The sequence below is a fragment of the Drosophila serrata genome, unplaced genomic scaffold (genome assembly GCF_035046125.1).
Source record: "Drosophila serrata isolate PLE 108 unplaced genomic scaffold, ASM3504612v1 contig_228, whole genome shotgun sequence".
In the NCBI taxonomy this organism is placed as follows: domain Eukaryota; kingdom Metazoa; phylum Arthropoda; class Insecta; order Diptera; family Drosophilidae; genus Drosophila; species Drosophila serrata.
In genome coordinates this window covers 2,189,798-2,206,639 of record NW_028257126.1, presented here as the reverse complement: position 1 = coordinate 2,206,639, position 16,842 = coordinate 2,189,798, and the positions used below count along the sequence as shown (strand labels likewise).

General features: G+C 36.3%; 2 protein-coding genes across 2 annotated transcripts; both read right to left on the bottom strand.

Annotated features, from left to right (window-relative positions):
• Nucleotides 1-14,111: 14,111 nt before the first annotated feature.
• Nucleotides 14,112-16,030, bottom strand: Tgs1 (Trimethylguanosine synthase 1). The gene has a single exon (XM_020957188.2). It carries the CDS (start codon nt 16,028-16,030, stop codon nt 14,600-14,602), a length of 1,431 nt encoding a protein of 476 aa, XP_020812847.1. The 3' UTR covers nt 14,112-14,599.
• moi (modigliani) lies at nt 14,112-16,698 on the bottom strand. Its single transcript, XM_020957189.2, has 2 exons — nt 16,431-16,698; nt 14,112-16,379 (listed from the first exon to the last, which is right to left on the bottom strand). The coding sequence occupies exons 1-2, from the start codon at nt 16,679-16,681 to the stop codon at nt 16,034-16,036; spliced, it is 597 nt and encodes a 198-aa protein (XP_020812848.2). The 5' UTR covers nt 16,682-16,698; the 3' UTR covers nt 14,112-16,033.
• Nucleotides 16,699-16,842: the final 144 nt, after the last annotated feature.

Below are 16,842 nucleotides of genomic sequence, written 5' to 3'. Positions count from 1 at the left end.
AATCTTGTCGATGAGTTTTAAACCTTTAGGTAGTCCTCTATTACAGGTTGTATACTTCATACTATTTTGTTCCAAGTCTATAAAATTGAGGTATAAAACTTGATATATTATTATTTATTATTTGTTAATGAGTATGACATGCATTTAACTTAAGGGGTTAAATGGGGTTCCTCGGTCAAAAAATACCCCTTTTATTCAATAATTTTTGTTTGCATATAAAAAATAAAATAACTTAATGCAACTTTTTATTATTTAATAGATACATATTTAATAAACATTCTGTGAAATTAAAAAAAAATATATATATATATATATCAAAATGGCGGTCATTAAAACGCCATATCCGGTAGTCCCTCGAAAAAAGGTGCCTCTGCGTTAGCAGAACTTCTTTCATGATCATTTGAATAAAAAATAAAAAAATAAAATAAATAAATAAAATAAATAAAATAATGAAAATATGATTTTTGAGATAAAAAAAATTTTTTGAGATAAATTCATAAAACTTCGGTTACATAAAAATAATGTAATTTTAACTAAATTCACAAAATTTTATCAAAATCGGTTAACGAATTACCATAGTTTTCATTAAAAGAATCATACAAAAAATAATATTCATACAAAATTTGGTGATCTTTTAAGGCAAATTCCAAGAAATGTGGTCAAAAGTGGCATTTCTCACTATATGCAAATGAACAAGTATGCAATTCCCTACAAATCCCAATAGGTCTCAAGGTGGGACTAGGTGGGACTCACTTTGTATAGCTTTTTAAAAACAAGTTTTTAATGAAAAGTTACATATTTTTGAAGACAAAATTTAACATCAAATAACAAAAATACCAGATTAGCTTCGAACATTTTCCATTACAAAACAAGTAGTTCAAACGTTACTTATTCAATTTGAAAAAAAAATTGGTTCAGTTCGGTTTGTTTTTTCCGAGTTTCCGTAATTTTAAAATTGCCATTTTTTACTCATTTTCACTCTACCCGTTGGCCTGCCAACAAACAGCTGACTTTAAAGGCGTCGTCCGCTAGTGTGGCGCCACCTATGAACATTTTGGGTATGCCACGTTGATGGTCACTCTATTTCTAATCCATCGAGACCAAAATCATTTTATTTTGACCACTTTCAAAAAATGGGTTTTGGCCAAGAAAAGTGGTCCGCTGGACCATAGTGCATCGTTTAAGGCCTTGAAAAAGAAATCTCGAAGAGCTGTAAGACCTGCGTAAAATTTCATTAAGATAGGTTGAGTAGTTCGCTAGAAATCTTGACAACTGACTTTAAAAACATAAAAAAACGCTTTTAAAGTTTTAAGATAAAATAAAAGTAAGAAAAAAATTAAACTTATATTGAATCGTGGATTCCTGGAAGTATAAAGTAGAGAACCTGCTTCAACTGCAATGTCCGAGGCATTCTTTGGCTTCTGTCCATGACGAGTCCTGCTGTCTAATAATAGACGACCTGCAGCTGCGTTAGAGATACTGCATTCTCAGCCTATCAGTCGGATCAAAATTTAGCACAATGTTTTAGAGATGTAATAGAATTTAAAAAGACAAACCAAATTAATTTCGATTTTTTTAAACCATGACACTCATGTAGCTCCTTAATGTATATTGTATATTTTATCTATTTTTATACCCTTGCAGGGTATTATAATTTCAGTCAGAAGTTTGCAACGCAGTGAAGGAGGCACCTCCGACCATATAAAGTATATATATTCTTAATCAGGATCAACAGCCGAGTCGATCTAGCCATGTCCGTCTGACCGTCTGTCCGTCTGTCCGTTTCTACGCATACTAGTCTCTCAATTTTGAAGCTATCTTAATGAAACTTTGCAGTTAGCCTTCTATATACTCTCACTCGTATATATGTCGGAACGGATCGGACGACTATATCATATAGCTGCCATAGGAATGATCGGATAATTTTTACAAAAAAAAAATTATAACAATTTCAGTTTTCAACAGAATTTGATCAAATTTGAGATATAGCCATTTTACTATACTCTACAATTTTATGAAAATTGGACAACTATATCATATAGCTCCCATAGGAACGATCGAGAAATTAAGACAATTAAAAATTATAACATTTTCAGTTTTCAACAGATTTTCATCAATATAGTATAGTATAGTATATAGTATAGCCATTTTATATCAGTCTTAAATTTTGTGTAAAATTTTATGAAAATCGGACGACTATATCATATAGGTGCCATACAAACGATCGTTAGATGTGGAGAAAAATGCACATCTGTGACTGTAAAACTGCAAATATAATATGTATAGGTGAATGAAATGAAAGCAGGTATTACTTCATTGTTTTTAACAGAAATAAATATAATTTATATTGTTGGGATTCCAAGTCATAGAAGTTCTATCTGCAAGGGTATATAAACTTCGGCGTGCCGAAGTTAGCTTCCTTTCTTGTTTTTTATTAAATTATTTATAAAATTAACCAAAAATTGAATTGATTACATCACGGTTTCTAAAAAAAATAACATTGCAATAGTTTTTTCTTATAAATGTTTATGCTAATTTATCTATCTGAAATAAAAAAGTTTTGTTCATTTCAATGCTCTTGTTTTATTTTAAATTGACAATTGCCATCTTCAATCATGTTTCTATTTTAAAATTTGAGTATAATATAAAAAAATTAAACATTGTAACTAAAGGATGTTATGTTTTCCTTCATCTTGACTCCTGTTATCCTTTTCATATAAAGGAAATATTTTTAATATTGCAGAGCCGTCCAACGTCGGCCCACACATACACAAGTAGAGGATATATATATCTATATAGATAAGGCGTATGCTAGCAGAGAAAGAGCGGCTACCTCAAGTAAACCCTCGGGTGGCGGCCTCCTTCGTCTTTCTTGCTTCGTATCCTGACAGAGCTTAATTTTATTAGCCTTCCCCAGGACCACCCCTACAGCTGGCGGCATTCATTTGCCTGGCAGAGCATCATCATGAGGTTCGGCCTTCCCTCTTCCTTGGCCACTGCTTACAGCAAAATGGACTCAAAAATATAAGAGAAGCAAAACATTTGAGGCATGTTTTTAATAATGTTGTTTATAATGTTGATTTTTCCTCAATTTTATTTTCTTATTTTTTTCGTGTTTTTCCATCCGCCCTCGTTTGTTTCTTTTTGATGTATTTTCACCGAATTCCTTTTATGGCTCGAAATAAACGAAATGTTAATCTCTCTTTTTATGGCCATGCAGTAGGAAATACTTTATTTTGTTTAACGCCATTCGAATGTAGCTCTGTTGAGTTTTGAAAACCTCTCAACTCGCCGATTCAAAGCCAATTCAAAAACTAATTACAACATCAAAACTTATAATAGGCGGCAAATTAGAAATTTTTCGATTGCCCTCAAAAGCAGGCAACAAACGGCGGCCACCAGCAAATCAGGTGAAAGGGAGCGCCATTTTGGGATTTTAATTAAATCCTGTTATTACGGTGGCTCTTCCGCCGCATTTGCTACCACTTGGGGCACTTGAGTGTGCATGCAACTCGCTGGGCCATATTCAAAATGAGTTTTTGGTCCTGGTTTGGTTTGGTCCAGCTTTGGTTTTAGCCAAAATCCGGCACACGGCGCTGATAGCGAGCCACTCGAAACAAAAATTTTGAACTTTTTTATATTCATCTCCCTTGCAAAAATAATAATGCGAAACCTAAACACCGCTTTTTTGGCGGCTGTCGTTGTTTTAATTGCAAATTTATTTGGTCCTGTTCGTAGCGCTAATAACTGTGCTTTTAATTGCATATTGTTGGTCGGAAATGTTGGATGAATGTTAGATTTTAATTAAAATCTGAGAACGGCTACCATGGCAATGCTGATAATTTTTAGGGACCGCGGTATTATGAGTGATTCATGGCTCGTTTATCTGTTCATATGCAATGCATTATGATGTCACATAGTTGCAAAATAAAATAGACAAGAAGGCTTCGTTCGAGTGTGATCAACTGTCGTATAAGCGGTGTTCAAATTTGTTGTGCGTTTTATTATTTTATTAAAATTGTCAAAGCAATATATGATATGAATCGCTGCTGCAGTCACAATAAGGATCACTATTCTAGCTGGTAAGGTACAGAGAGAGAATTATGTCATGCTCGGATTGAGAATTGGAGTACTCACAGCTGTACGCCTCTCATGTAGGGTAACCAATAAGTGTACAAAAGTAGAAACACTGTTGCGTATACAGAATTAGATTTAATGTTATTTTATAGACTTCCAGAATTAGTTTTTTTTATAGACCGGATTAAATTTTTAGAAGATGTTATGCAGCTAATAACACCTTTAAAATGTAAGACTGAATAGTTTAAGACGTTATGAATTTAATATTAAGAATTATAAATTTAAAGAATCTGAAGCTCCCCATGAAATAAGTTGTTACGGAGCAATCTGACTCTTTATATGACTTGATAAATATACATATTTACTTCCCAACGCACCAAAATTAAAGATAGATCAAGAAAGGAAACTAACTTTGGAACTCCGAAGTTGGTATAATCTTGCAGATTGCAATTCGATCATTTATTATTAATACAATATAAATATGTGTTAAAAAACAACAATAAATGAATAAACATAATATTATATATTTATTATTAATTTATATTGGCGAAACTAAATTAGTTTTTTGCTTCTATGGTAGTTTTATGATATGGTGGTCCGATCTGGCCCATTCCGACTTATAAATTGACAAATTTCGAGCTGAAATTGAAAAAAACAAAGAAAACAAGAAAGGAAGCTAACTTCGGCATGCCGAAGTTTATATACCCTTGCAGATAGAACTTCTATGAATAGGAATCCATACAATATAAATTATATATTATATATATTTGTGTTAAAAAACAATGAAGTAATACCTGCTTTCATTTCATTCACCTATACATATTATATTTGCAGTTTTACATTCACAGATTTGCATTTTTCCTCTACATCAAACGATCGTTTGTATGGCACCTATATGATATAGTCGTCCAATTTTCATGAAATTTGACACAAAATGTAAGACTAATATAAAATGGCAATACCTCAAATTTGATGAAAATCTGTTGAAAACCGAAAAAGTTATAATTTTTAATTGTATTAATTTCTCGTTCGTTCCTATGGGAGCTATATGATATAGTAGTCCGATTTTCATAAAATTTTTTGCAAAATTGTAGAGTATAGTAAAATGGCTTTATCTCAAATTTGAGGATTTGAGAGTATATAGAAGACTAACTACAAAGTTTCATTCAGATAGCTTCAAAACTGAGAGACTAGTTTGCGTAGAAACGGACAGACGGACAGAAGGACAGACGGACAGACGGACAGAAGGACGAGACAGACGGACAGATGGACAGACGGACATGGCTAGATCGACTCGGCTGTTGATCCTGATCAAGAATATATATACTTTATATAGTCGGAGGTGCCTCCTTCACTGCGTTGCAAACTTCTGACTGAAATTATAATACCCTGCAAGGGTATAAATATATATGTATAGATATTTCTTTGATTCGATGCGCTCCTAGTCCCAAAGAAGTGTATTCCCCGTTTTTTATTTACACCATGCCCGCGATTTCGGCACACTTTTCTGTACGGTTACCGCCATGTAATGGTATCAGGATCCCCGTATAAATAGGGGGGGGGGGGAACAAAAGTCCGCTCCCGGACAAAGGACACGCACAATAACCGCCCAAGGAAGCCAGGAAAAATCATCCCCTTCGGAGGGAGAGTCGCGGCATCTCTGTCTGACTTGCTGCCGGGAGTTCGGATTGCTCATAAAGCGCTGGAAATTATGGAAATTAATTGAAATTCCAAGGATGCCATTTGCTCTTTTGCCAAAACCAACAAATTACCATCATTATGTGTGTGCTCCCCTCTCTGCCTTTTCCATGCGCTTATTCTCGCTCGCCCGCCGACTTTCGTTAAACTTCGCCAAATCAAACGATGCTTAATTTCAGGCGCTTCGGTTGACCATCAGTAATGTGTGTATTTGCCTTGCTATTTAGTTAAGCTTATTAATTATCGCAGCCGTTATTTAATATGCAAAATGAAATCAAAATGGACATAATGCCAGCAGTTTTGATTGACTGCCAGCGCACTTTACTTTCCCATGGGTTAAGCATATGTACATATGTATGTATGTATAAATATTTGTGTATATTTTCGCAGCCTCCCCTTACTCACCACACTACCCTCTCTCTCCTGCAGCAATTACAAAAAAGTCGTATTAAAAATCATTCGCTTGTGAAGATCAAAAGCATTCTTTTTCACCGAAATGCCATGAAGAATGATGTTTCGTGGGAGTGGGAGTGAGATGGGTGGACGGATTTTCTGTAAGTGAGCGACTCTCTATCTCCGTTGTTGTTGCTGCCTCTGCTTCTCTCAAGTATTCAACCAAAAATGCATGGCAAACACACACACACACCCACGAACCTACATAGAGTCTGCCTACCTATGTATACAAAGGGAGGCAGATAAGGAAAGCAAGACTCGGAGAGGGGGAACGTACACAGAAACATTTTTTTAATATATTTTTACTTATTGATTAATGATGTTCCCAACGTAACGAGCTATAAACTAACACATAAATAGAGTAAATCAAATTGTTAGGTAAACCTTTCTAAGCCATAGTGTAAAAATGTTTATTAGCTGAACTTACTAGGTCCGCAAGACAAAATCTAAGACAGCTATAGATTTCCCAAATCCACAGTTTTTAATCGTCTTCAGCTACCATGGCTATGATTGAAAAAATTTTATCAAATGCTGATCGTGATATATGAAAACCCTATGAAGTATATTCTTAATCACTACCAACAGCCAAGTCGATCAAACCGATATTTTTTTTAAAACAATTTTGTATTAATTATGTATATGTAAAGTTTGCCAGGTGCTCTTTATGTAACTGAAAGAGTATATATACTTTAGCTTGACCAAGTTACCTTACGTAATTGCATAATTTAAATTCAGAGAACACTCTTCTGTAGTGTTGGGTGGAATCGTCACTTTTATTTTACCTCCCTAAGATGTATTTTATATTCAAAGAAGGAAATCATTTTTTACATTTTTCTGAGTGTAAAAGAAGACACGATGATTTAGCTTGTGTGCGTGTGTGTGTGTGTGCCGGTCCGCTTATTTATTTATGTTTTTTTTTCGCATTCAACCACCAACCAACAACAACAAGAGGATTCCATCCTTATGCTCATATATAGACAGACACACATATAAATATCTTGCGGCCCTGTGCACATTTATTAAATATTATTGCTCTTATTTTGCGCTTTACTTGACTTTTTTTATTGCCCATCAATATGGCAAGTGGTCAGATAAGGATGCTTCCTCCCCCTATCACTTCTCCCCGCCCTAGGAGGATGGTGTGTGTATGTGTAAATGGTGCCGGATGCTGGTTTTTAGCTTGTTGTTATTGCTCTGGTTTTCGTGGTTGTTGGGGCTGCCCTTGTACGTTTATTAATTTTAATGGCTGCCACCAAATGAATAACGGTTAATCAATAAGTGGACATGCCACCATTTTGTCGAAATGAAAACAAAGTAATAAAAACACGTAGCAGGACAGAAAATTTACACAGTCTTGATTAAAAGTCTTTTAAAATCAAAACTCAACTAAACTAAACTATATTTTTTACAATGTTATGCTTAACTCTTACTAGCTACACATACATACATAAATTTTAACTCTTTTTATTTTCACGTTTTAATGCAGACGTTGGTGTTATCGAATAAACCACAAATACAGCATGAAAACTTTATATCCTACCCATCTTCATGACGGATATAATGTCAAATTAAATCGACTTTACTTCCAACCTTCAAATATTTTTATCAAATTAAAAAAATAACACTTTCGAATTTCCCAGTTAAATGTGTTTACACATTTATTTATTAATACATTACAGAATTTATTAATTTATTAATACATTACCCGACTATCAAAAAAGTCAAGAAGATCTGAAAGTCAAAACCTAAAGCTTCTTAATAAAGTGAAATCAAAATCAGACAAATGAGAAAAAGGACGATAGAAAAAAGTTGCACTACAACAAACTTAACTTTAAATTAATACGCGAAGGCACCATAGTTGTTTTGAAAGCCACTTTAAAAGCTAAAAGCGACCCAACAATTTTTATACCCTTGCAATACCCTTATAATTTCAGTCAGAAGTTTGCAACGCAGTGGAGGAGGCACATCCGACCATATAAAGTATATATATTCTTGATCAGGATCAATAGCCGAGTCGATCTAGCCATGTCCGTCTGTCCGTGTGTCCTTCTGTCTGTCTGTCCGTCTGTCCGTTTCTACGCAAACTAGTCTCTCAGTTTTAAAGCTATCTTAATAAAACTTTGTAGTTAGCCTTCTATATACTCTCACTCGTATATATGTCGGAACGGGCCGGATCGGCCGACTATATCGTATAGCTGCCATAGAAATGATCGGAAAATTTTTACAAAAAAATTATAACATTTTCAGTTTTTAACAGAATTCGATCAAATTTGAGATATAGTTATATCATATTATTCTTCAATTTTGTGTAAAATTTTATGAAAATCGGACGACTATATCATATAGCTCCCATAGGAACGATCGAGAAATTAATACAATTAAATTTATAACTTTTATAGTTTTCAACAGATTTTCATCAAATATGAGGTATAGCCATTTTATATCAGTCTAAAATTTTGTGTCAAATTTTATGAAAATCGGACGACTATATCATATCTCAATGACGTTAAGGTCAGGAGACTAGGCAGGTGTATCCATTAAGTGAGGGCTGTTCCATTGCATCCAGGTCTGCAGAAAATCTGATTTTTGCTTTGGGTCATTATCCTGGTAAAATTGGTAGCTCTTCTCTATGGTCAATTTCTTGGCGTCCTAGTCAAAATTATCCCTCAACTATTAAAGGTACTTATGTTTGTCCATAGTTCCTTCGATTAAATCCAACATTCCAACTCTGGATACCGCCATGCATCCACAAGCCATGATTCTATCGCCACCATGCTTGACCGTAGGTATTAGATTCCTATTGTGCAGCTATGTATGTTTTGGTGCCCAATTTTGGCGATTAATTTATTTAATTAATTTTTGGGTATAATTCGCCTTTTCTCTATACCTGTCAAAGTTTTATTCTGAGCATTTTGGCCTTTATCTGCTAATAGATTTTCTCGGTTGAAGCATTGGATGATATATTGGACAGGAATAGAGCTCACGTTTACTATTTCAGCAAAATTAAGTTTAGTTTTTTTATTTTTGATGTGATTTAGGACCAATTTGCTCTGCTCCATGGGTGTATGCGGGCTCATTTTGGAAAATCAAAGAAAATTTTTTTTCAGTGTAACCAAACGCCAAAAATTTATAAATATATAAGCTGATATCTTCTTCAATGGATTGAAACAAGAAAAAGTTATTTAAGATTAACAAATTACAAATTTAGTGTACTTAAAGTTCTTGCACGAAATAAGCTGTGACATGAAAAAGTCTGTATTTTTAGTTGTTCTTAGATTTATGGGTTAACTAAGGGTATTTAAAAATAATAAAGTGTCTTAATAATTGCCTAACTCCTAGTTAACAAAACAGCATTTAAATTTTGTTGATATCTCTTACCGTTTGTTAGCTATAAGAATTTGAATTTTAAGTCTACCTCTGCACGAAATAAACTGTGAGCTACTGTAGGTGCCATACAAACGATCTTTAGGTGTGGAGAAAATACACATCTGTGACTGTAAAACTGCAAATATAATATGTAAAGGTGAATGAAATGAAAGCAGGTATTACTTCATTGTTTTTTAACACAAATATATATAATTTATATTGTATGGATTCCTAGTCATAGAAGTTCTATCTGCAAGGGTATATAAACTTCGGCGAGTCGAAGTTAGCTTCCTTTCTTGTTTTTAGATATTTTTCTAATTGCTAGTTTTGGTTTAATTTTTTCACATAATAAAAAAAATATGCAAAAATGCAAATCGAGAGTAAATGCTAAGAGATATGAATGAAAAATCCAAATGTTTTTCAAGGGATCTTGAATCTTGGATAAAATCATTTGATTTTATTTGTATAAAAAGTATTTTGATAGAATTTGTCCGAAAATCTGAACAGCTTCCTCGCAGAAAATATGTTTTTTGTGTCGTATGACCTAATTTTAGTTCTCACTAAAACTTACATATTTCGTAGAAAATATGGAAGGGCTCTGACTCGTTCCATCCGAACCCGATATACTTATAGCCAAATGTTTCAAGGTCAACAACATTTAAGGGTCTTGTGAGGTCGCTGATTTTAAATGCGACCATAGGTTGACCATAGCCGCTTAAGCTCAAGTACCTACAGAACCTTGAAATCCGATTCAAATCATTTGGAATTAATATTAATCGCGTCAAAATGTTATGATATAAATAGTTAGTTAGTTAGTTTAGTTCGGCATGGTAATAATTTTGAATTTATTTTTAAATTTATTACTGTATTTAAAATTAATCGTTACAAAATTTGATATAATAATTCTTCGAAGGTCAAAGTGTCATCGGCCCTTTTATCTCACTTCTTGTTTGATAAAATTAAACTTGCCATTGTACAACGCAGTAAAGGAGCAGTTGATGCAGTAATTCTTCTATATACTTTCACTCGTAGATATGTTGAAATGAGCTGGATCGGACGACTATATCATATGGCAGCCATACAAACAATCGAAAAGTTTTTAGAAAAAAACCTTTTCTAATTTTCAACAGATTTTCATATAATTTTAAATATAGGCATTCAATCGATCGTTTGTATGGCACCTATATGATATAGTCATCCGATCATGAAATTTCACACCAAATTTAAGACTGATATAAAATGGCTATACCTCAAATTTGTTGAAAATCTGTTGAAAACTAAAAAAGTTATAATTTTTAACTGTATTAATTTCTCGATCGTTCCAATGGGAGCTAAATTATATAGTTCTCCGCTTTTCATAAAATTGTACACAAAATTGAAGAGTATAATAAAATGGCTATATTTTAAATTTGATCCAATTCTATTGAAAACTAAAAATGTTAAAAAATTTTTTTTTTTAATTTTCCGATCATTCCTATGGGAGCTATATGATATAATCGTCCGATCCGGCCTGTTCCGACATATATACGAGTGAGAATATATAGAAGGCTAACTGCAAAGTTTCATTAAGATAGCTACAAAACTGAGAGACTAGTTTGCGTAGAAACGGACAGACGGACAGAAGGATAGAAGGACAGACGGACAGACGGACAGGCGGAAAGACGGAAAGCGGACATGGCTAGATCGACTCGGCTGTTGATCCTGATCAAGAATATATATACTTTATATGGTCGGAGGTGCCTCCTTTACTGCGTTGCAAACTTCTGACTGAAATTATAATACCCTGCAAGGGTATAAAAACGGCTGTCATGCTACAGTTCCATTTATTTTGTTAAAAAAAATTTAATTTATATCTCCTTATATCTCAGCCATTTGTGAATATTTTGTATTTTTCCAATAATTAATTTCCTATTAATAAAGAGTTGTATTTTTAATAGCTTTGACAAAATTAATTTTTGAAATTTTAATTTTCAGGCGTTCAGGGTGGTCTAACCCCTTAATTTTGATTTACATTTCCACGTCAAACTCAATATTTACCAAGTGCAGGTCCAGCGATCTGCCATAAATCAGATGATAATTGTTGCCATCCCCCATCCCCTCATTAAGCCGCATCCGTGAAGCATCTGCACCTGCACCCGAAGCCTAACAATTACATTTTCCACAGTTCCCATGGACTGCATGCCGTAATCGCATTTTGGGATTGTCGCAACTTGCGGCCCAAATAAACCACCCCGCCGCTTTGCGTCCAGGGATTCGCATCCGGATTCCCCGGCTTAAACCCATCATCATCATCAAGTGGCGCGAATTACAGATCAAACATGCAGTCAGCGGAGGGTGGGATGAAAGGACGACAGGAGGAGGGTTCTCCTTGTTGTTTTGGGTGCCCATTTGTCAAGAAGGTTGACAACATTACCCTGGAAATTAAATAGCGTAATAAAAGGGTGACTTAATTTGTTTTTTTGGTCGGAGCGGCGGACGCCGCCACTTGCCGCACGGGAGGAGATGAGCTGTGAACACGTGTTTGCTTTCCAATAAAATATATTTCTCTATACATTTAAGGGCGATGCCAGTCTTTTACAGTCTACCGTCCAGCCAGGATATTGAAATTTCTGGCATTGTCAACCCAGAGCGACAGATAAAACGACAATTACTCGCATCTAATAACGGGAGAACTCGAGTTCGAGACTCGAGACTCGGGAACCAAAAACCAGAAACCAGCCGGGGAGCTTAGATTTAAGTAGCTGATAATGCCCAAGTTGACGCGTGACGTCCAATTCCCCGGTATTTTATTAACAATTTGAACAATAAAAGTCAGCTTTTAATCACCGGCGGACGGATCTGAATTCTAAAAGAGGTCCAATAAAATGTACATGCAATGTTATATCTATTGAATAAGTTGGTATAAATTTTTAATCCCTTATATGTTTACCTAACAAGAAATAAGCTCACTTCGACACGTCGATCTTATATTTGTAAAACAGCAGAAATAATAGAAGCAGACTCATGACCGTCAAGATCGTTCTCATCAATTTTATATTTCATTTTTTATACCCTTGCAGGGTATTATAATTTCTATCAGAAGTTTGCAACCTAGTGAATGAGGCACCTCCGACCATATAAAGTATATATATTCCTGATCAGCTTCAACAGCCGAGTCGATCTAACTATACCCGTCAGTCCCTCTGTTCGTTTCTACGCAAAACTAGTCTCTCAGTTTTGAAGCTATCTGAATAAAACTTTGTAGTTAGTCTTGTAAATACTCTCACTCGTATATATGTCGAAACGGGTCGGATCGGACTACTATATCATAAAGCTGCCATAGGAACGATCGGAAAATGGTTTAAAAAAAAAATATAAAATTTTCAGTTTTCAACAGAATTTGATCAAATTTGGTTATATCCATTTTATATTATTCTACAAATTTTTTTAAAATTTTATGAAAATCAGACTACTGTATCATACAGGTGCCATACAAACGATCGTTATATACATATAGAGGAAAAATGTGAATGTAAAACTGTACAAATAATATGTATAGGTGAATGAAATGATGATATGTATATAATTTATATTGTATCGATTCCTAGTCATCATAGTTCTAAATGTTGAAAGTAACATAAGCTTTAGCTCGAAAGTCAGATAATTTATAAGGTCCCGATGGAGTACTTGGTCGAGTACTTAGGTGTCGTCCCGAGACTCATAGATATTTTTGTGTTACTTTTTAAGACCTGCAAAAACCTTATAATACATAAATCATTTAAAATTACCATTCTCTTTTTGGAGTCCCTTTCTTAAAGAAAAAATAATAATCATTTAAAAAAATGCTCATGGCATTTACGCAAACCCGACATTATCCGCAGCCATAAGCCCAAAAATCCGCGCTGAAAAGTGTGCTCTTAATTCGCCCAACTTGTTTCCCAGCGCGTGCACACTAATAAGTTAATCAAACTAATTGCTGCAGTTGAGACGCGGACGGTGGAGACGGGCACTTGCCACAATCCGGAAAGCAAGGAGGAAAATATTTGTGCTGCCAGTTGGTAGCTATAAATTCCGTGCATAACCCCGCTCCCACCGCAACCCTTTTTACGAACAAGCACTAAGTATGCCGTAATCCATGAAAAGGGTTGATGCCTCCATTTCCCGTGCTTTTCATGGCCAGCTTTGGCATTCCGGAGAAACTGATACTGCTGCTGTGACACAAACATGTTAATTGCCCCGCCCCAGGAGGTTGTCAGGTTCACAATCCGTTTGCAACTTTGAACAAAGACAGAACTTGTTTAACAATGTTCTTAAAAATTGACGCACGTTCCGCTTCGTTCGCTTTTTAATTAAAAGTGCAAACGAGTTGGGGAACGTTATGGTTATGACCATTGACCAATGGCCAGTTGAGCTTTGTTAAGCTTTCTAAATTGGCTAAAGAGCTCGGAGTCAGACATTGTGTGTGGCATTGGCGGTGACTTGGCAACAGTTGCCGCACGATTGCAAGGGAGGGGATAGGAAACAAGACTGGAAGGATGTGTGTTGCTACATACGAGAGGAGGCTTTATTCATTAGTCAACTTTTGTCGAACGAGAGAAAAACTTAAGGAAATAAAAACAATACTGAAAGTGGCTTCGTGAACAAAGTAAAAGTAATTATCTTATTTGAAACGCTTATTACCTCAAGGTTTCCCTTTGCCTTGGTTTCCATGAAATATTAAATCTTGCTTTGTTAAAAAAATTAAAACTATCCAGCGGAGCTTTAGGGAGACATTCTTATGTTTTACATTGAAACAAGTCAGAGGGGCCACAAAAGCGTAGAGTTGCAATTAATTAAACTTAGTCCACTACAAAAGATGTTAACTCATTCAATTTACACACAGTCAAATAACTTTTCAAGTAATCTGAAATCCGAAGCGGGTTCTGTAACACTCCCGTATATTTATAGTATGGTCGACTATTGTCAGTAGTGTAAAGTTGGCTTAATATTAACTTATACCTTGAAAGAAACCTATTTGTAAAATAACTTAGTTTTCAATTTTGTTCTTTAAATTCAACTGTGCGACATCTGCATTTGGCGGATGATTCCTTATTACTTCATTACCGTAGTAGGCAGTGAGAGCCACCATACGCGTATCCAGAAAGTTGTGCTCCACCTCACACTGCTGACCAGCTCCACTCAAAGCAACTACCTGGGGCATGTTGGAGTTGCGGGGCAGAAAGAATCCAACGGTATCGGCGAGACGACGGGCCAGTTTCATCAACTTACTGGCACCCACGGGTATTAGGCTTCGCTCAATATCGAAGTTTGTTTGCTTTTGGTAGCCGGGTCCACCCCATGGAGGACTTAGAAAGACAACATTCGGGCGAATCCTTGAGCTAACTGCAAACTGCAAGAAATCGGCATGGATGAATTCAATCTTATGGGCCACGCCATAGATTCCAGCATTGTGCTTTGCCATGGCCAACTTTTCTGCATCAATATCTATAGCGATGACGCGCCCGCAAGTGTTGGCAAACTGGATGGCGTTTCCACCACATCCACAAAAAGCATCTACTATCAAATCGCAGGACAGCCGACGAGCCGTCTGTTTGGCAATCTTCTCAGGCGTCACCGAGAACCAGCTCTCGCGATCCAACCGTATGCCCAGGTCGAAGCGAGAGAACAAAGAAAAGCGCTTCAGCCAATACTTAACCATCTGGCCTTTCGTCTCGTCCTGCATAAACTCCGGCATCCTGGCCTTGGTTCCGATTTTTTTTGCCTTTTTCTTCTTTGTGATCAAGCCACTCTGAACGCCACGCAGCACGAGACTCTTATCGCATTCCATGATCAGCAGTTCTTCACTATAGTAACTGTAGTCGCTACTTGAAGATTCAAGTAATTCTTTTTTATGTTTGTTCTGTTTCGGACAAGTTTGGGTACCAAATGTTGTAGGCAATCCCAATAGCTTTAACTGCTCGTCTTCATCTAAATTCCGATACTCCTTAGTAGATGACAGAAAGGTCTCGTCGTCCTCAGCGATCTCTGATAGTTTGCCCTGCTCCGACCGGCTCAGCTGTTCAGTAATGTTTAGTTCGAGAAAATCTTCTTCAACTAGGTTAAGACTTGTATCGAAAGACTTTGCCAATTGATTTTGATAATTCTCGAACGCACAGTTTAATATACGCCAAAATTTGGCGCTCAAGTCAGTGACATGCTTTTCCCACAGTTCCTGCCAAAATGTTTGCTCCTCCGGCGTTACGATGTTAATAAGGCCTTTGTACTCGGGAAATCGCTTGTGCCACTTCAGCTCGAGCAGATCGTGTCCCTCACGATGCCAGAAGTTTTGCCAGGCAACCTGTAGAATAGCCTCCCAATCACACCTGCTAGTCTCCCAATCGCAATGGTCTCCGAAAAACTGACTAAATGTGTAGAACTGAGGGTTGACACGCGACGTGGTCAGGTAGTGGGTGTTCATCTCTCATTTATCACCATTAATTAGTCTTCTTATCTGCAGCCTGTGACTCAGCAATTCATCCGTACTGTCGATCTTTTGAGCGAACCAAACATCAATTGCCGGCTTATGGGTGAGATTCAGGTCGCTCAGATGCCTTTGGCGAGCAAGTGAATCATGGCCCAGGCTGGCCAACTGCTCGTGAATTCCCCGTGTGGTCAGTGTGGGACTATTGGGCCGCAAGACGTTGCACAGCACCACTTCACCGCGCAAAATGCAGTAGCAGCCGTTGCTCACTCGCTGTTCGGTGGCCTTGTCGTAGGTAAGGCCCAGCAGAAGCAGGGATAACGCGCCCTCCGGCAGGGAGCAGTCCCTGAAAATTAAGAGTTGTAGTAAATAAAAGTATGGACTAACAAGGACTCACTCTGGCAGATTTCGCACACGTACGTTTTCCAGCCGAAAATGTTCCGCCGCACGCAGTCGTCCAACTATTGAGCACTGGCCGTAATGCAGGTTTCGGTAGTCCGACTCCAACACCAGTTCCTCTACCAGCAAAGTTTTGAAGTAATGACAGTACTCAGGAATATGATCCTCGTTCATTACAAGAAAATAGCGAACGAGTTCTAGTAAATCAAAAATAGAAAAAAACACATGCACACTGCACAGTGTGACCATGCACTGCAAAAAACATCTGAGTCAGTAAAAACGACTTTAGTTCCACCAATAGCAACAATCGATAGAATTAATACTTAATCCATATTTAGAGCTAATTATGTAAATTTACAAACATTTATGGATTATTTGATTTCATTTCTCGCAGCGGAAATGCATTCCTG

Excerpts from the sequence above, each read along its gene's own strand:
- Tgs1 (XM_020957188.2), bottom strand. The coding sequence starts at position 16,030 with ATGAACACCCACTACCTGACCACGTCGCGTGTCAACCCTCAGTTCTAC.
- moi (XM_020957189.2), bottom strand. The coding sequence starts at position 16,681 with ATGGTCACACTGTGCAGTGTGCATGTGTTTTTTTCTATTTTTGATTTA. Across the intron at positions 16,380-16,430 it reads CGTGTGCGAAATCTGCCAGA|GGACTGCTCCCTGCCGGAGG; the intron begins GTGAGTCCTTGT and ends CTTAATTTTCAG.